Source organism: Coenobita brevimanus, chromosome 101 (genome assembly GCF_032717465.1).
Source record: "Coenobita brevimanus isolate Jiangsu-jjx chromosome 101, ASM3271746v2, whole genome shotgun sequence".
In the NCBI taxonomy this organism is placed as follows: domain Eukaryota; kingdom Metazoa; phylum Arthropoda; class Malacostraca; order Decapoda; family Coenobitidae; genus Coenobita; species Coenobita brevimanus.
In genome coordinates, this window is record NC_137054.1 from 56,819,956 (window position 1) to 56,841,416 (window position 21,461).

The 21,461-nt window shown below is 42.2% G+C and overlaps 1 protein-coding gene across 1 annotated transcript in view; it reads right to left on the reverse strand.

Annotated features, from left to right (window-relative positions):
• The window catches only part of LOC145415103 (putative aarF domain-containing protein kinase 5), a 443,740-nt gene that overhangs the window by 241,938 nt on the left and 180,341 nt on the right, over positions 1–21,461 (reverse strand). The window contains exon 7 of the mRNA XM_080284522.1: positions 20,115–20,280. Within this exon, the coding sequence (XP_080140648.1) occupies positions 20,115–20,280 (166 nt within the window). The remainder of the gene's footprint in view (positions 1–20,114; positions 20,281–21,461) is intronic.

Below are 21,461 nucleotides of genomic sequence, written 5' to 3' on the forward strand. Positions count from 1 at the left end.
AAATGTCAGAGACAAGAAATATGCCACAGCCACATATACATACGTATGTTGTGCAGCGAATGTTCGTGGAGAAATCTATTGTGTGCATCGCATGTGTTTTAGGCAAATGTATCGCAAGGAGAGAAGAAAATATGCCACAGCCACAGACACACACACACACGCACACCCACACACACACACGCTCACACACTACATAACTCCTCATCTTCAAGCTACTGCCAGCATCTCAACACCTTTGGAGGAAGTGAGTTATCCGTATTTTGTTGAACTGTATATTGACCTATTTCTATAGTTCAATGTTTTTTACACAAATAAGTAATGTTTTTTACATACACACATATGAGATGGAAGAAAGTTCTGCTTCAGTATCAGAACTTAGCAAAAAGACTAGTGGTCATGTTGAGTTTCTGTCAGCATTATCAAAAACCTTATGATATTTTCTGTGTATACTTTGAGTAAAAAAAAGAAAATAAACGTAACGAGCGAAAATATGTAGCCGTGGGTGAGGCAGGGAAATAATGTTTTTTATCTCGCGTGCGGGTGAGGAAGAGTATTCAACATTTGTCGTCCAATTACTCCAAAACTATTGGACGTATTGATTTCCCGTAAGAACCATGATAAAGAGTAGTAAAGTCTACGTACGTTCATTTGCAGAATATAAGCCTCTGGGAGCATTTTCTGTTGGAAAAGTTGGGGGAATGGACTGTTTCGGTAAAGTCAAAAGTGCTCAGAGGAGGAATCTCACTTTGTCGGCCAATTGCTCGAAAACTATTGGACATATCGATTTCCAATAAGAACCATGATAAAGAGCAGTAAATTCTACGTATGTACAAGACATAACAATGTAATATCTATAATAAGAATTTGTTGTTACATAGGCGGGAATATTGCGTATGCTGCGTGCACATCACGAAAGTGACGTACAGATGTGAGGTCCCAGTCATTTTTGGTGATTTACTCAAGAACTATGAGGCGTATTGAAACCAGTATTAGGTCATTGGAAAGCTGGTGAAATTCTGCATAATATTATGCAATAAAAACATAACATGTACAAGAAAAAATTAGTTTTAGAGCTCCTTGATTTTTTTAACCCTTTAACCGCGGGTGTCATTCCAGAATGTCGTTGCAAAAACTGGACCAAACCACGGGTGTCATTCTCGAATGTTTGTGAATATTTTGAATACCCCGCGTTTTTCCGTGCGCCAATTGTTTCAAGGGAGAGTAGCTATTAAGTTCTTTCACTCCAGCCGACCCCCACCTCCCTCTTCCCCCCCCTGGGGCCCCACCTCCCACCCCCTGGGCCCCCCACCCCACCCCGGACCAAACACGCATCAGTATCTGTCCAGCTGTGTGAGTGACAACACTGCTGATGTGATAGTGAAGTGCAAGCAATTACAGTGCCTTTTACCTGCCTTAGTGAACACAGAGTGGGTGTTTATCGTATGTGCAGTGTTCATATATGTTTATAGTATTATTATCAGAATGAGGTTGGCATTTGGTAATGGTGTGTGAGCGAAAAATAGTGATTACAACACAGCTGATATGGCAGTGAAGTGCGGGCAATTACAGTGCCTTTTACCTGCCTCAGTGAACACAGAGTGTGTTTATCGTATGTGCAGTGTTCATATATGTTTATAGTATTATTATCAGAATGAGGTTGGCATTTGGTAATGGTGTGTGAGCGAAAAATAGTGATTACAACACCGCTGATGTGGCAGTGAAGTGCGGGTAATTACAGTGCCTTTTACCTGCCTCAGTGAACACGGAGTGGGTGTTTATCGTATGTGCAGTGTTCATATATGTTTATAGTATTATTATCAGAATGAGGTTGGCATTTGGTAATGGTGTATGAGCGAAGGTAATGGTGTGTGAGGGAAAAATAGTGATTTTACACCCCTCACTTCTAACGGCACTGCCCGTCCTGTGAAAGTCAACAAAGTCATGAAACCTACAGCAATGGAAAGCTGAAGGTTAGTACTTTCTAATGGTACCTTATTTTTTTTCTCTAGCTTTATTCTGTGCAGAGTTATTAAGGTTTAAAGGTTTGTTTACATTTGGCTGAAACCCCCACGGGAGAGGACAGTCAGGCCAAAACAATACCCGCGGTTAAAGGGTTAAAAAATGGCTTTCAGTTTTCGGCTATTTTCTCAATAACTACAAATTGTATCAACACCGGATGTGTCTCTTTAGAAAGCTGATGAAATTCTCTATCAAAACTTCTGATAACATTTTCCTGTATGATGGAAAACAATCGAATGGTGATGTTGGGAAGCGAACGTGACATAGCAAAATGTTTATTTACTGCCATCTAATGTTGTTTTACTCGTGTTTTCCTGTTTTTTGTGGTGCTTATCAGCTAAAACAAACATCGACGAATAAGATGACATAGGTTTCATGGCAGTATATTGATGTTTGGGTGGTGAAAATAAGGAGAGAATACGTGTTATTTGCCGCGCGCGGGCAGCCGGGCCGGGTGGATTCGCAGGAAAAATTGTGAGCCGGAAAACTTACTGAAACTTTCCGTGAGCGAGAGGGTTAATAATGTAAGCGCAAGCCCAACTGAAGGTAAGAATGACATTTCTGATTTCAAACTTAACAAGGCTTCTGGTGAAGATAGTTTGTATGCTGAACACCTAAAGCATGCTTCACCTCCGCTGTACTCATTGTCTACATGCTTTACATGTTTCTTGATAAATGGAGTCCTTCCTGATTCAATGTTATCTGTTATACTTGCACCTGAGATAAAAAAATAAACCTGGTAAAATAACTAGCAAAAACAATTATAGACCAATTGCTCTTGCTAGTATTATTGGTAAGTTGTTAGAGAGAATTCTGTTGACTTGGATGGAGGAATATCTGTCCACTCACTATAACCAGTTTGGTTTTAAGGGAAAGCATGGGACGGATCAATGCACCTGTTTTGAAAGAATTAATTGAGTCCTATTGCCTGGCTAGTGGCAGTATCTTTGTTTCTATCTATCTATCTATTGCCAGACACCTCAATCCCGTTTGGGGTGGCCACAAACAAATCGCCTCCATGTCGCCCTGTCCCCCGCCATTTCACTGCCCTGCTCCCAACTCACACCCCCCTCTCTCATATACCTCTCCATCCCATCCCTCCATCTCATCCTCGGCCTCCTCCTCCCTCTTCCCCCCTCCACCTCACTCACATACACTCTCTTCGTCAGTCTTTCACCCTCCATCCTCTTCACATGGCCGAACCACCTCAGTGTGTTCCTCATAACGCTTCCTATCACATCCACGTCCACACCACAACGCTCCTCTATATCCTCATTCGTCAGCCTGTCTCTCCATGTGACTCCACAGGCTCCTCTTAAATAACTCACTTCCACTGCTCTCACTCTTGACTTGTGTCCTTCCAACAACGTCCAAGCTTTTGACAGAGTGGATCATTTTATTCTACTTGACAAACTAAGTAGAAGAAATGTCCCAAGCCACATCTTGAGAGTACATGAGACAGAAAATGTGTATTCAGTGGGATAATGTTTACTCTTCCTATTTTCTAGTCACCTATAGCATAAGATGGTTTGGGATATTGTCACCATGCCTGTTTAATACTTATGTAGATGACCTGAGCACATCCTTGAATTCTCAAAAGACTGGATGCTTATTAATGATTAACTGGTTAATCAGATCATGTATGCACATGATTTATGTCATGGATCCCTCTGCCGTTGGATTAAATAAACTGCATAAAACAAGTGAAGTATTTGGGTCCAGTCATAATATTAAATTCAACTGTGAATAAAGTGCAATAATGATTTGTAAGGGACAGCTACAGAAAGGTATGAAGATAGCAGTATTCAGGCTATTACATGAGCCATTAAATGAGGCTGACCATGTAAAATATCTCAGTCACTTGATTTCCAAAGACTTTCAGATGATGTGGATACAGGGAGGCAGTGTAGGCAGTTATTTTTGCAGAGAAATATGGTACTGCACAAATTTCACATGTGCAGCTGGGAAGTCAAGTTCAACCTCTTACACACATACTGTTCCCCTATGTACACCATTCACCTCTAGTGCAGGTCCAGGAAATCTACCATGCAAAAGCTACAGTCTAATTATCACAGAACTCTGGGACATTTATTTGGTATTTAAATGTATAATTAGTTAGAAAATTAATACAGACCGATTTTTCTTTAACAAAATGTAATATCAGAGTCTGGAATAAAGTTTATTATTATTAATATTATAAATTAGGTCTAAAATTTGTTAGCATATAAAATAAACTAAAACAGATATAAAATAAGAGTACAATACAGCAGTTCACAATATTTACATGCGGTACATTAGGCCCTTTATCGTGAAACACAGGCACAGAAACACAGCACATATACATGAGCATTAAAAAGTTTTTTATATTTAAATGGGAGAAAATCTCACCATCCACTCACTCGATGTAGTGCTGCTCTCGGGTGACTACCCTTTTCTCTCTTCCTTCCTTCTTTCCTTTCAGCCTGTTCTGTCTTTCTTTCCTTCATTCTTTCCTCTTCTTTATGCCTACAGGTGACACTACACTCCCTCTTCTATCTTTTTTTCCTTCATTCTTTCCTCTTCTTTCTGCCTATGGGTGACTACACTACATGACTAGCCAAATGGTTTCCTGTACACCAGGAAACCATTTACTACGTTGGGTGGTAACCATATAACCAAATAATGGTGCCTGGCAGTATGTGGGTAATTAAGGTGCACCAATCAGATTGAGCCTGTAAAGGTGTATATCAAAGGGATGGTTGGAGTTTATTGCTCACGTAATGCCACTCAGAGATGAGTGAGACTGGTCACTCTCATCTTAAATGTCCAGACCAACTTGTCTAGCCCCAGGTTCCTATACTCCTCATGAGGCAACACAGGATTAGATGATGATTATGATGATGACAAAAAAATGGGAAAGACAAGTCTATAAAAAAACAAAAATCTGACGATTACAGTAGGGAGCAGGTTTCGCGACATCCAGATTGGCAAAACGAGCTATCACAGCAGCCATCAAATATTCCGGTGATTGAACATTCACAACAAAAAAAACGCATTTTCGTCGCCTCAGGCATCACAAGTTTCAGATTCTCGCCACTGCAACGCCAGTGCCAACAATCAGTTTTGGCCTGCTTCCCACATGTGTTCGGTGTATCCAAAAGTTGACTGTTACACTCTCGCATCCTTGATTATTAACAAATGGAAATATGTCATCTTGTGCTTCAAGTGGAGTCAAAGGTGGACCAAGTGATAAAGGGAATGGTGTAAAAACATGTGAACCTGGATCAGCAGGCCAAGGGAAGGCCAAGTGTAACTATTGCAAGGGGGTGGAAAAACACAAGTATGATAAGTTAAAAAATAAAATCATGGCGGAAATGGAGGAATTCTTGAGCTTTGTGGAGGAGAAAAAGAGGCAAGCTTCAAGGGAGAGGCATAACAGGATGAATGTATTGTGTCAAAGGGCGCAACAAGAAATGAGTGGTGATGAAGACGGTGTTGGAGGCAGTGGTGGTGATGGAGATGGTGTAGCAGTAGTAGCAGTTGTTCTCTAGGCAGTCTGGCCAAACAGCCCCGAGTCCCTAAGGAAAGAAATGGCTGAGACCAGGCTTTCCCACAGAACTGTCAAGGAGTATATGTTGTGTTGTTGGTGCTAGTGATTGTGTGCAATGCAGTCTTCCATAATGTGCTTAATACTATGGGGTGCTGTGTAGTGTGTTGAATCCTGGACAGGCATCAGCGACAGAGTCATCTAGCCTCTTCTGATAACTCAAGAGGGCTGGATGATGCCCACATCTCAGCCTGGCCAGGCAGGCCCTGTCCTCACAATGGAGATAGGATTCAGAAGGGTCGATATCAGGAGGCCGTGCATGCAGCTGTGTGTTGTCTCTGAGTGACTGAATGAAGCGGCGAGTGATTTGAGTATGGACATGCTTCTGGAAGCTGGTCTGAGGCAGGTGAAGAGGGAAGAGATGACAGTATTTGTGTATGATATTGTATGCTGCGTGATGTTTTGATGTTCCTTGGCGTGTGTGGATGTGCTGCCATGTAGTGCAGTGGATGGTGTGGGTTTGTGGAGGCTGCAGCAAGAATTTGGATGCCTCTCATGTCTAGATCATCATTGACTTTGAGGACTTTGGTTACTTAGTGTAGGTGGGCTGTGGGTGTAATAGCTGTGCAGCCCGTGATTATTTTAGGGCCTTGTTCGGTATGGTCTGTAAGGTGTTGTAGTGTGTTTTAGTGAGGTCAGAAGCCCAAACAGGACTTGCATAATTCATCACTGAACGTATGTATTGTTTGTATACTGCAGTGGTGGTTTCTTTGTTGAGTCCAAATGTTGTATGGAAAAGTGACCTCAAGGCACTGAGTCTTGATGTTAATTTATCTTTAATGTTTGTGATGCATTGTTTGAATGACACTGATGTACTGTATGTTACACCAAGGCTTTTGTGTTCTTACCTAATTGTTCTTACCTAATTGTATCTTTACAGGAATGAGTCAAGCTCGTACTGTCCCATGTCTTAAACCATATTTATCATACATATCCTTAAATTTGTGAATTGTTTTGGCACACACTATTTCATTCGGTAGTGCATTCCATTGATCAATTGCTCTGTTTGGGAAACTGAATTTCCTTACGTCTTTATCACCTCTCTTCTTATGCAGTTTTTTGCAGTGTCCTCTTGCTTCTCTCCTTTTGCAGTGTCCTCTTTTCCTTCTCTCCTGTAGTGTTGGTAGTTTCAGTATATTTAGTCTTTCTTCGTAGCTTAGGTCCCTTAAGCTTGGTATCCATCTTGTAGCGGCCCTTTGAACTTTTTCAATCTTGTCTATGTGTTTTTTGAGATGAGGACTCCAGACTACTGATGCATATTCCAGGGTTGGCCTAATGAATGATGTTATTATCATTCTTAGCATGTCTTCATTTATGTATGTGAATGCTATTCTCACATTTGCAAGCAGTGTATACATATTCCGTACCTTCTCACTGATGTGGTCAGCCGGAGATAGTCTGTTATTGATAATCACACCTAAGTCCTTCTCTCTTTCTGATGTGTATAGGGTTTTATTTCCTAACTTATAATCCCAATCAGGTCTTTTTCCACTTTTGCCAAACTTGATTATATGACACTTGTCCACACTGAATTCCATTTGCCATGTACTACTCCATTCATGAAGTTTATTTAATTCTTCTTGTAGCTCTTTACAAGAGTCTGTGTTAGTAATTCTCCTTTGTATTTTTGCATCATCTGCAAACATATTCAGATAGCTCTCATTTCCAGTGTTACTGTTTATATCATTTATATACACTAAAAACTTGATTGGTGCCAGCACTGAACCCTGTGGTACTCCACTAGTCACTTCTTTCCATGATGAGTAGTTTCCTCTTAGTTCATTTCATTCATTGCCAGACGCCATGTATCCCAAACGGGGTGGCCAACGGCTTAGAGTTAATTGTTTTACAGAGAGGGGCACTAATCCTCCACCAACCCCACTTGACACGTAGGGATGCCAACAGCATCTGGTGTTCCCAGGCGGTCACCCATCCAAGTACTAACCAGACCCAACGTTGGTACTCTCAATTCTCTTTTTATGAGAAAATCATGCATCCAACAAAACAGTTTGCCTCGAATTCCTCCTTGATGGTACAGTTTCCATAAAAGTCTTTGGTGTGGTACTATGTCAAAAGCTTTCTTGAAATCTAAATAGATACTGTCCACCCATCCTTCTCTTTCCTGTATTGTGTTTGTTACTCTGTCATAGTAGCTCAACAGATTAGTAACACATGATTTTCTTTTTCTGAAACCAAACTGTCTTTCTGTTATCATATTGTGTTCTTCTAGAACTCAAGCTTTTCTTATAAGCTTTTCTAATACCTTGTTTACAACACTGGTCAGTGATACTGGTCGGTAGTTGAGTGGATTTTGTCTATTTCCTTTCTTGAATAAGGGGACAATATTTGCTTTCTTCCAAATATCAGGTAGTTTACCTTGACTCAAGGATTTCTTGAAAATTAAAAATAATGGTTTACTCAACTCCTTTGCACAGTTTCGTAGTATCCAACATGAAATTTCATCAGGACCACTTGCTTTTCCTCTGTCTAATTTACTTAACTCCTCCTGTATTACTTTTTCTGCTATTTGTATATCTGGTAGTATGTGTGGACATGCATGTTCCACATAGTCCCTCTCAAAATTTTTTTCTTCTGTAAAAACTAATTGGAAATTCTTATTTAGTGCTTCACAAATATTTTTCTCTTAAAGTGATTCCCTCGTCTGTAATGGATTATATTATATCTTTTACTTTGGTTTTGCTTCTGATGTAGCTGTAAAACAGCTTTGGTTGATCACTACTTTTATTTACCATATCCTCCTCAAACTGTTTTTGGGCTTCCCTCCTTATTCTTGTATAATCGTTTCTTGACTGTTTGTTATTATTATACGCCCTTTTACTATTGTGTCTTCTATATCTATTCCACAACAAATCTCTTCTTTCTTTTGATTTTTTACATTCTGTATTGAACCATTTCTGTATTTTCTTATCTGCTTCTTTGTGCTGTGGGATGTACTTCTGGACTCCTATTTCACAAAATTCACAGAATTTATTATATACTGCATTTAAATCTTCTCCTCTAAGCTCATTTTCCAATCAACTTCTAAGAAATACTTCTTTAGGTCTTGATAATTTCCCTTTTTATAGTTTCGGCTCTTTTTGTAACTTTCATTGCTGTTAACTATGTCATATGCTATCCTGAAGTTGTAATTTAGTACTGCATGATCGCTTTTGCCGTGTGTATTTACCTATTTGTAGCATACAGGAATTGAGCAATGCTCGTGTTGTCCTGTCTCCATATCCACATTCATCTAGTTTACTTTTACACACATGAATGTTTTTCTCCTGCACCACCTTTTTGTCTAAGTCGTTCCAAATACTTATGTATTTACCCAATATACCTAACTGAGATACACACGAAATATGCTATGCTCGTGGGTTTCCGTCGCTATTTCTCAGTAAGTCAAATTTAGCTTTAAACTCGTTTAAGTTTTTAGACTGGACGATCTCTTTGTCCAGGCTATTCCATAAGTCTATACTTCTGTAAGGAAAGCTATATTTCTAGATATCCTTCAAGCAGCTTGACTTTTTCAATTTCATTCCGTGTCCTCTTGTTGCTCTCTTATCCCATAAAAACAGATCTTCTCGGTCAATTTTATCTACTCCCACCATGGTCCTGAACACTGCAATCATGTCTCCCCTCTTTCTCCTTTCCTCTAAGGAAGGCATTTCCAGCTTTTCCAGCCTCTCTCTGTATGATAGATCTGCCAGACTGGGGACCATTTTGGTTGCTGTTCTTTGTATTCTCTCAATATTGTTTATATCTTTCTTTTTGTGTGGGGACCACACTACTGCTGCATATTCTAACCTGGGGCGGATCATGGCCACTATCAATTTTTTCATCATCTCCTCATCCATATAATGAAATGCTACTCTTATATTAGTCAGGAGTTTATAAGTCTCTCTAACTATCTTATTAATGTGCTTTTCAGGTGACAAACTATCTTAGATCAGCACTCCTAAGTCTTTCTCTTCTCTCATTTTAGTGATTAATTCATTACCCAACAAATAATTCATTGATGGCCTCCTGGTACTTTTATCCATTTCCAATATTTTACATTTCTTTACATTAAATTTCATTTCCCACTTCTGGCTCCAATCATGTATCCTATCCAGATCCTCCTGCAGCATTTTACAATCCTCCTCAACCTCTGTGTGTGTGTGGTGGGGAAGTGTTGTTTCTGGTGAGGAGTGGAATGTGACTATATTCTGCTGTCCACTTTGTAAGAAAGGTCACTGTAGATTTGGCTGGGGTTATTTTGAGCCTGTTTGTGGCAAACCATTCGTATAGCGTGCTGAGGTAAGGTTTGAGGATGTGTGCGGCTGTGGTTGCATTTTGGTGTGTGCATGTAAGTGTTATGTTGTCCGCGTAGGAGGCTATGTGTATTTGTGATGTGTGGTATGTATTTGTGGTATGTCGTGCACGTACAGGTTAAAGAAAGTAGAGGACAAAACAGATCCTTGGGGAACACCATTTGTGAAGTTTCTGATGTCTGAAGATTGGCCGGCAAATGTTATGTGTGCACATCTGCCTGCTAAATAGTTTGCCAGCCATCTTTTTGTGTTATTGTCCATGTCTGTGTTGAATATTTTGTTTGTAAGGTTGTGGCAGGGGATGCAATCAAATGCTTTGCTAATGTCTAGTGTGACTAGGAGTAGTCTGTGTGGTGGCCTAGTTGAATTCATGCCATCAAAAAGTCTCTGTGTAAGGTCTGTAAGAAGCGTGTTTGTGGAGTGTAGTGGCCTAAAATCATGTTGCGATGGGGCTGGGGGTGTGAGGTGTAACTACTGTAGTTATAATACCAGTCATTCGGTGGCTTTGGAGGGGGTGCAGAGGAGTGTGATGGGGCAGTGTGAGGAAGGTAACGTGGGGTCTTTGTTGGGTTTGGGGATAGTGATGATGGTGCCATGCTTCCAGATGTTGGGTACTATGTTGTGTGAGTAGCTAGTGTTTGATATGCTGGTGAGTGCTTGTATGCCTTACGATCCAAGGTGTTTAAGGTGCACATTGCTTATGTTGTCTGGTCCACAGGCAGATGAGTGCTTCGTCTGGTTGTAAGTGGAAGGTGTGAAGTCTGGGTCTGTGTGGAATTATCTCTCACGTCGGATGACACAATGGTCATCGCGATCGGGGTTTAGATGGCTGACATGTGAAAAGTGATTGATGAGAGTGTTTGCTGTTGTTTGTTTGAAGGTATGGTGTCTGTTGTTGTCATGGCAGTGTGTGATTGTGTAGTGCTGCTGTTGGACAGTGTGATGTTGTTTAGTGTTTTGTAGCGTTTGCTGGTGTTTATTTGGTGATTAAGTGTTTGGAGATAATAATTCCAATTCAGTGTTTGCTGTTCTGATATTTTATTGTTTATCTGAGTGTTGAGTTCTTGTATTTGTTGTTCAGTGTCTTGTGTATGGGGTGGTGGGGAGTGTCATAGTGTGTCCCAATGACTGATGAGGCCTTGAATTTCTGGTGTGAAGTTGGGGTTGTGTCCCTTTCTCTTGCCTCTGGGGATGTGTCTTTTGTCTGCATTTTGAATAATTGTATTGAAAGTGTGAACAGCAGTTTTTTTTTTTTTTTTTTTTTTTTAAATCCAAGAAAGAAGGAATTACAGGCAAGGAGCCCGCAAACCGTTCCCTCCAAGAAAAGCAAAAACAATACAATTGAAGATCAGATCATTTCGAGATGCCTGGACACATTATGTCTGAAAGACTGGAGATTATAGGAAGGACGAAATACAGACAGAGAGAGAGAGTTCCAGAGATGGCCCGTTGCATAAATGAAGGACTGGGAGTAACGGTTAACTCTTGCATGAGAGAGTTTGATAGAAACGGGATGAGCATTTGTTGCTAGATGGGTGCTACGCACCCATCATAGAGGTGGAGGGATGCAAGCAGACAGTTCAGAGGAGCAATGACCATTGAAGTAGCAACAGAAAAGAGATAAAGATGCAACAGTACGGCAAAGAGACAGAGGTTGAAGGGAGCCAGTAAGAGGAGGAGAGTTAATGAGACGAAAAGCTTTTGACTTCACCCTACTGAGAAGAGCTGCATGTGGGGAGCCTCCCCACACATGAGAGTTGTACTCTAAACAGGGGGAAATAAAACCCGTGTATAAAGTCAACATCTGTGCAGGGGTAAAGAAGGTATGGAGTTGGCCTTGCACATCCAATCTCTTGGAAGCGGATTTTACAAGAGATGTAATATGATCTTTCCAAGAAGAGTCCCGAGTGAATGAAACCCCAAGCATGTTCAAGGATAATGCAGGATTGAGCTGGATATTATTAAACATTAGTGGGTACTCCTGTGGAAGATTGTGTCAGGTTCACAGGTGTAAAAACTGAGTTTTTGATGCAGTGAAAACAAGATTATTTTTACCCCAGTCAGAGATATGAGGCAAGTCAGACATTAGGTGTGCCACAGTCTCATCCCTTGTTTGTTGAAGTAACAGCTGAGATGGACGTTGCGAGAACCGAATGGAAAGGTGAAGGGTGGAATCATCAGTGTACGAGTGGATAGGGTTAGATGTACAGCTTAAGTCATTAATGAATAAAAGGAAGAGAGTTGGTGAGAGGACAGAGCCCTGAGGAACACCATTGTAGATAGATCTAGGAGAAGAACGATGGCCATCTATAACAATGGCTATAGAACGACCAGAATGGAAGCTATAAAGACACAGATAGAAAGACAGAAACCATGAGAGGGAAGTTTGGAAATTAAAGATTTATGCCAGACTCGATTGAAAGCCTTTGAGATGTCAAGTGTAAAGCTTTCATCAAAGACCCAAAAGGAGGATCACCAGGAGTCTGAATGGTAGGCGAGATGATCGCCAGTGGAGCGTCCTGACGGAACCCGTACTGATGATCAGAAAGAAGGTTGTGATAGGAAGGATGCTTCAAAATTCTTCTGTTAAGAACTGAATCGAAAACTTCTGAGACACAGCACGTTAAAGCATATAGACGATAGTTAGAGGGTTGGAAATGGTCACCCTCTTTAGGACTCGCTGAATGAGAGCAAACTTCCAGCAAGAAGGAAAGGTACAAGCTGAAAGACAAAGGCGTAAGAGTTTACCTAGGCAGGGTGTATGCACTGAAGCACAGTTCTTGAGGACAACAGGAGGGACTCCATCAGGCCCATATGCCTTATTAGTATTAAAGCCAGTGATGGTAGAAAATACATCAGCTGAAGAAATTTTAATGTCAGCCACGAGGAAGTCAGAGAGGGGAAGCAATGGAGGAACAGCACTGGAATCGTCTAAGGCAGAATTGGAGGAGAAAGTCTGAGCGAAGAGATCTGCTTTATCAGTAGAAGAAATTGCTGCAGAGCCATCAGAGTAGAAAAGAGGAGGGAAGGATGATGAGGTAAAGTTGTTAGAAAGGTTTCTGGCAAGGTGCCAGGAGCGGGAAGAATTCGAGTTGGAGATCTGAGAGAATTTAGTACGGATGAGATTATTTTCAGCAGAGTGAAGAACAGACTTAGCACGATTCCGGGCAGAAACATAAAACATGATGTGATTCAGGGGTGGGTTGGCTCTGGTACCTTTTATAGGCCCTCTCCTTGTTGCGGACAGCATTAGAACAAGCATGATTAAACCAAGGCTTTCTCGCATTAGTCAAAGGGTATGAGAAGGGAATGTATGCTTCCATGCCTGAGAGAATAACCTCCGTAATGCACAAAAGCATACTCAGATGCTCCCAGCCGTGGGAGCAATAATCATTCCACGGAAAATCAAAGAAGTACTGCCTGAGGGCCTCCCAATCTGCAGCTCCAAAGTGCCACACTAGTTTCTTTGGGGGTCCACAAGCCGCACCGGAGCAATAGGACAGGTCAAGGTTATAAGTTGTGATCGAAGGACCCCAACGGAGAGGAAAGATTAACAGTGTATGCAGAAGGATTAGTTATAAGGAAGAGGTCAAGTATGTTGGAGCTCTCTCCAAGGCGGTCAGGAATATGGGTAGGGTGCTGTACAAGCTGCTCTAGGTCATTAACCCCTTAACCGCGGAGCGTCATGAAAGTGACGCTCGGGTGCGTCACTTTTGTGATTCTGTGTTATTTTGAATTCTCCCGGGCTTACAAGTGGAAGCTTGTATCATCTATCAGTACTGCCAATGTCCAACACCAGTCAGCACTCCAAATCTCATCTGTACTCCCATCCATTGTTGACAAATTAGCCATTTTTCCCCGTTCTGGACTCCCCTCCCTACCACCCCTCCATTACCCTCTCCTCTCGCCTGCCCAGCCGTGCTGCGCTAAGCAAATCTTCCCCAGAATTTTCCACTGATTTCATCGATTGAAATAAGCTCTATGCCCTTTTCTTATACAAAATAATATATACAAAAAAGAAATAAGGTAAGTGATAGTGCCATACACCTGGAATTAGCTAATTATCACCTGACAACACCTCATGTGCACTCGTTCGCTAATTTCCCCCAGTAATTTCCCCTTGAAATATGCCGTATAATCTATTCTCGCAATAAAAATATACATATGAAAGGAAGGGAGAAGCCTAAGTGATATTTACATTCACCTGGAACTACCTATTTTTTATGTATTGTTGAGATTTCCTACCAATCATTTCATAACATGTAAATTAGCAGCTGTCACCCTATTGACCTTGTCACCCCTTGCCTTCCCATATACGCCGCAGGAATCAGTTCCTTGTCGTCCTCTGAGGTGAAACCATGTCGCACTCGTGCCCCGCCATTTCCGCCTCTTCTGCACCCATTGCAAAGGGCCCTGTGACCTCTTCCCCTAGAAAAACTTGTATGGGAAGCAGTAAAGGACTTAGTGACTCAGCAGTGGAACATGAACTGGCAGAATTATCTATGATAATGATGGATAGTGACTTTGATCTTTCAGGTGAATCGTGTGATGAGCCTGGGTAGGAAATCGTTACAGAAACTCCTACTACGAGTGCTTCAATGTCCCAAGTTATCCCTACCTCCAAGGGAAAGGAGTCCTTAGTGCAGCAAGGGAAGGAATTTGGGAAGGGAGTGAAAAGGCAGCGGGTTAGCCCAGGAACAATGGCCGCGCGTGACCCAGCCTGCCATGAGTCCCGAGGTGAATCACCTCCCCGCTCCCCTAGCCCCACTTCACTAACTTCTTCCTCATCTTCAGCGGAATTTTCTCCCGAGTCTTCGTTGTCAGAGTCTCCACCAGCATCTACAGTGAAGGCAGGCTGTAGGGGAAGAGGTAAATCCCTGACTCGTCATAAAAGTAGAGTAGCAAGTACAGTAAGGGCTGCTACTGCTACATGGCAACCTAGGGTCAGTGAGAGTGACCTTGAAACAGCCCAGTCTGCCTCACAGCCACCCTCCACCCTCACCCACCCTACACTGCCACGACAGGGAATCCTGGACGCCTTCATGTGGACGGAAGGTTCCGATTTCGTCCCTGAACATCTTCATTTTGACGAGAGTTCCTCAGGGATACAGCCTACCTTCACACTTGACGAGGATGCTGAGTGTGTGGACTTCCTTTTGGCCTTCCTCGATGACGAAGTCATGCAGCACATATGTGATGAGACAAACAGGTACGAATCACAACGTGCTGCAAGTGGTGCAGGTGCAGCGAAGATGCAACAGTGGAACGTGCTGGGAGTGCAGGAGCTGTATGTGTTCTTCGCCCTCATGCTTCTCATGCCACACTCAAAGAAGCATGAGTTGGAAGAATACTGGTCCATGGACCCCTTACTACCCTCACCCACCTTCAATAAGTACATGGCAAGAGATCACTTCCAGAACATCATGGGAAACCTGCACTTCGCCAACAGCGATGTACCTTCCCAAACCGACCCACTCTGGAAGATCCGGGAGATTCTGTGCAGAATGAAGGATAAGTTTATGTCATTCTTCCATCCCTTTCAGAAGGCTGTCATAGACGAATCCTTGGTTTTGTTCAGAGGATGTCTTAGGTTTGTACAGTACATTCCAAGCAAACGCCATCGCTTTAGAATCAAGTTCTCTGTACTGTGCGACTGTAAGACAGGGTACATCCTTGACTTCGTCATCTGTTCAGCCAGCACTGTCGATCTGGACAAAACACACCCCCTTGGCTTCTCAGGCTGTGTAGTGAAAGTGCTGCTTGAAAGGTATTTTGGTGGGAATCATGTGCTATATACTGACAATTATTATACTGTACTGAAACTTGCTAAATAGCTTTCAGAGCACGGCATCGGCTCCTGTGGCACTGTAAAGAGCAATTGTGTCCACTTCCCCAAATTCCCAGAGGCAGGAAACTCGCAGCGAGGAGACGTGCACCTACGCAAGTCTGAGAAGATGCTGGCAATACTGTGGCATGACAAGAGGGTCGTGCACATGCTCATCACCATACACAAGGGGGAAATGAAAGACAGTGGGAAGGTCGACCACAGGACAGGCGAACCTGTGAGGAAACCTGATGCTGTCATAGACTATAATATCAACATGCAGCTGGTCGACAAGTCCGACATTATGATTGGAGAGATCGACTGCCTCAGGAAGAACACTAGGTGGTACAGGAAAGTTTTTCTGCATCTCATAACCATGACGATGCTGAACGCCTTCATCCTGTACAAGATGAAGGTAAAGCCACCCAAGTCCTTCTCCCTGAGGTTGTTCACCAGAACTTGTGTTCAGCAGCTGCTTGAGAGGTATGGTAGGGTGACAGCTGCAACCCCAAGGCGCCATGCAGTAAGACTTCCCGACAGACTTCAGCAGAGGGCGTACATGGATCGGCACAGACTGGTGCAAATGCCTGCCACAACCAAGAGGAAGGCTGCGATCCGCAGGTGCCAGGTGTGTGCACATAGCACCCAATGCACACCTGAGCACAAACACACCTCTTGGTAGTGCGCTGAGTGCCAGGTTCCCCTCTGTGTTACCTGCTTTTTTTAATTACCATAGCCTGAAGTAGTTCTAAAATTGTAAGTGGAAAATGTAAATAATGTGTAAATAGCAAGAGAAAGCAATGGATGTAAATATGATGGAACAGTGTAATATAGTTTTATAAGATACTGCAAGTGACAGTGCATAACATAGTGTAAGTCAAATAGAAGTGTAAATATTGAAAATACAATAGAAAATGTAAATAGAAATGTAAATAATTAGTAATATAAGAATATAAGTACAAATACTTGAAGTTATGACAGTGAAAGTGAAACTGTGGCTCTCTACATATTTTACTGAAAGAGAAATTGAATGCCTACAGTGACAATAAACTACTATTACTGAAGGAAACTTATGCTTAAAGACTGAAGATATATATATGAGTTATACAGTAATAGGAATAGAAAGTGTGAGTGTTTTTATGAATAATAAATGACAGAATACCAGCGGCGAACGAGCGCAAGTGGGAAGATCATACGCGCTTGTAATTTTCATTGCTTTCACAGTGTGTTTTTTTGGAGTATGGATCCCAACTTATTTGAAAATCACAGAATAGTGTTTCTAGTGATAATATCAGGCTGTGGTAATCATATTACGGGTTGTCGGGAAGTGTAAAGTGGAGACTTCGTTACCCAACTTCAGAAGTCTCCACAAGTCCTACGGTACTCGACGAAGGCTCAACAAACATCCCAGGAGAAAGCTGAAGGTATGTGCCATATGTATATGTAATTTTAATATTCTAGGACTAATAACTGATTTTTGGCAAATATTTTTAGAAAGTCTGTCGGAGCGCGAATATCCTCGTGGGAACACAAGTCGAGCCAAAACAACCCCGTGGTTTAGGGATTAAGGATAGAAAAGATGTAGGCCTGTTCACCAGGTGGATCAGTGAAAGGAGAGGAGAGCCAAAAGTGGTGGTAAACATTGAAATCTAGAATGGAGATCTCAGAGAAAGGAGAAATGGATAGAATGTGTTCCATCATAGATGTAAGATAGTCAAAGAATTTTTCACAGTAGAATTTAGGAGATAAGTAAACAGCGCAGATATATTTAATCAGAGAATGACAAGAAAGCCGAAGCCAGAGAGTAGAAAATTCAGAAGAATCAAGTTCAGGAAACAAGAGCAAAATAAATCGTTGCATACATATAAACAACAGCCACCTTTGGCTTTCAAATGAGTATAGAGAAAGTAGGAGGAAACAGAAAAGGGTTTGCTGTCAGTTGCTTCAGACAGCTGAGTCTCTGTCAGGAAGAGAAGGTGAGGTTTAGAGGAGGAGAGGTGGTGTTCGACAGAGAGAAAGTTAGAGGAAAGGCTGTGAATGTTGCAGAAATGAAGAAGAAGTGAGTCAGACAGTGGTTCCAGGTATCTCACTGGGTCGTCACTGGGAGAGGGGCGGATGGGGGCATTAATGCCCCCCCCCCCCGGGATTCCGAGGCCTGGTATTCGTGTGCTTTTTTTTTTTCTTTCTTTCTTTTTTTAATTCTGAAAAGGAAGTGTAGCGTGTACTATGCATGTAGGCTGGCGTTGAGAGTTAGAGAAACTTGTATTGGAGTGCATGCTGGCCTACTCTCTGTGTTACTGAAACAATGAAAAAGTTCAGCAACTAGTCCCGAGGGCTGATGAAACAGGACTCCAGCTCTCCCTGTCATCAGCGTTCCACCCACCTTCGGAGTACTGCCCTGCTCCAATGAATGGTGCTACAGTCTACTCCTCTGTTTGTGATGGATGTACTGTTTAATGTTACGATGGGTTGTTCTGTTTCAGTTGTGAAGGCCTCCCAGCTGGCTCTCTTATAATTAATGTATGTGTGTCTATGGCCAACTGGGATGATTCTGGTTTTGGTAGTAATGATGATCAGGAGGTGGTCAGAGCCAAGGGTTTTGACCACTCTCCAGGATGTTGTGGAAGCATGGTTTGGGGAGCAAAAGGTGATGTCTGAGGATGATGGGAGGAAGAGGGTTTGGTGTGGGATATGGGTATGCTGATGGAGATTATTAAGTATGAAAAGGTTATCTGTTTGCGATTGTAGTACCAGCCCTCTGTCTGTATCAGGGTTGTTGACATGCCAGGCTGACACCTTGACGTTGAAATCACCACCCAGGATGATGTTGGGTATGTTAGTGATGTGGTGTATTTGTGGAGAGTAATTGTGTGGTACTATGGGGGACAACTGGGGGAGAATACATGTATTGGCGATTGTTATGTGTGATTTGTTACCAATGCATATTTTAATTGACTGTATTTCTGTTGTGGTGTCATATGGGGGAGAAGTGACTGTGTGTGTGCACTGGTATCTGAAAAGTTGATGGATTTGTGTACCAGGGTGATGAGTCCACCGCCACCGCCATCAGCCTGGTCTTGACTAATGGTGAAATTATGAAATGTAGGTGTTTTTTGTGTTGTGTTGTTTTGTTTCTTGTAAGATGGCAATGTGTATGTTTTGTTGTTTGATGAATTGTGTGAGTTCTTGTTTTTTGGTGTTTATGCCACCTATATTTGTTTGAAGAGGAAGAGATCAGTAGGGCGAAAATAGTGGAAGCAAGGAAGAAGATCAAGATTGGAAAGGCCCCAGGAATAGATGGAGTGTGTGGTATAATGCTAAAGTATGAGGGTGAAATTGTTGTGGAGTGGATATGGAAGTTGTGTAGATTGGCTTGGGAAGAGGGAAGGGTTCCAGAGGACTGGAAATCAGGTATAATTGTTCCTTTATACAAAGGGAAAGGGGAGAGAGAAAGTATGTGGTAACCATAGGGGTATTTGCCTTCTTAGTGTGACCGGAAAAATATATGGTAGAATACTCATTGATAGGGTTAGGCATTTAACAGAGGAGCTGGTTGGAGAAGAACAAAGGAGATTTTGGAAGGGAAAGGGGTTTGTAGATCAGATATCTGTTCTAAGATGTTTAGTGGAGAAGTATCTAGAGAAGGGAAAGAAAGTCTATGCTGTCATCATGGACTTGGAGGATGCTTATGACAGAATAGATAGGCAAGGTATGTGGAAGGTATTAAGAATATATGGAGTGGAGGAGAATTTGTTGTGTGCTGTGAAGAGTATGTACGAAGGAGCTAGGGCTACGGTGCGAGTGGATGGTGAGCTGAGTGAGTTATCTGATCGAAATGTGGGACTGAAACAGGGATGTGTGATGTCTCCTTGGCTGCTTGGCTGTTTAATAAGTACATGGATGGGGTTGGTTGTAAAGGAGGTGCAAGGCAGGGCAGTGGATGTGTGGGTGGCTCTAATGAATGAGGGTGAGATGTGGAAGATTCCAGTGTTGCTGTTTGCTGATGATACAGTCTTGCTGAATGAAGATGAATGGGAATTGCAAGGCTTGGTACTGTATAGTCAATTAAATGCACTACAACAGTGGTCCTTCAGTACAATACTCAGTTTTCCCACATCCATCTTGTGCCACACACAGTATGTTTATGCAAATATATGTGGGTGGCACCAGCCTGTCTCCTTATTTCACAAACTATGTGCATTCACAAGAAGAGCTTTCATGTGCTTACCTGTAAGAGTCTGAATAAGGTTTTCAGCGTCTAGGTTCACTCATCTGTATGCCACATGAGTACATCACATTCCATCATCCTCTTCTCTCCATTCAAACTTATACTAATGATTTTCTAATATCGAATATTAACCTACATACTCACTGTTGCCTGGGTGTGGGTCAGCATGAACAAAACCAGTGTGGAAGATCTGCTCAGCAAAAGCATTGATAAGCTTAGAATCTACATCACTTAAGTTCAGTCCTGCCTTCTGTATGCCATCCACATCACTGATCTTGTATCCCTCAACATACTCAGCTGTCAGCACCCTCTGCAAAAGAAAAAGCAGGTTTTTCATTAGCTACACCAGATATTCAACTGAGTACAACAAACATTTGTGAAACAATGGAGAAGCAGGAATGAAAGGGAATGAATTTAATGCCTTGATGGCATACAGTAAACTCAATTATTCATCACCAAATATATGGCCCAACGTAATATCTGGTGCATTTTGCTCCGCTCTAGCAAAACAATAACCAGCAGAATTTCACAATATCCGGTGCCAAAACGGGAAGAGATAGGCAGTGCTATGCATTTTTTGGTGGTGATGTGTATCATATGGTTCAGAACAGGGGCCCAATTGGCACAAGGGCAGATACAGCAACACATGCCAGCCAATCACAATGCACTGCAGGAGTGGCCCACCCGATATGACAAACCAACTGTGCCCCCGACTCCCATGCCTTGCTCACTGCTGTAGTACTATGACTTCCATTGTGACACCTCAGTGCTCCACACCCTAGTGCTCTAACTACCGTACCCTTGTTTGCGTGATGACTGAGTCTGTGGCTCTGGTGACGGTGCCAACACTAAGTGAGTATGATTATGATTACATTACGTACTGTATTACTATACTATGTTTTTTTTTTTAATAACAGAACACAGGAAGGAAAATAAAATAAAAAAATACTCCATACACCAGATTACTGGTGTCCTCCATCATAAAAAGCCTGTAACAGTTTTTTTATTTTTTTTATTTATTTTTCAATGTGACCGACTCTGGGCATAGGCTTCATAGCCTGCTTTCAAGGCCCAGTGGTCCTCCTACGTACCACACACCTCTACATGTCACCACTTCGGCGCTAACACCCACCGTCCATACTGAATACATGCTAGGGCCGTCTCGTACAGGACTGTTGTATTGGTATTAGCGGGGGTATTTTTACGACATGTCAGAGGCCTTCTGGTAGATCAGTAAAGTCTGATTTTATGAAATTCAAATCCTTAAACTGTTCCCTGCCTCAGCGGGATTTGAACCCGAGTCCATCAGGACTGCAAGCCAACTCTCTACCGATTGAGCTACCGCCTCAATAGCTGTAGGTTAAAATTTGGGGGGAACAACTCTGGGAAAGCGAGTTCCAAAGAGATGCAGTTCAGTGAATAAAAGATTTTTGATAGGCAGAAGTTCTGCAATATGGCAGTGTGACATTCCAGTCATGAGCATTACCAGAT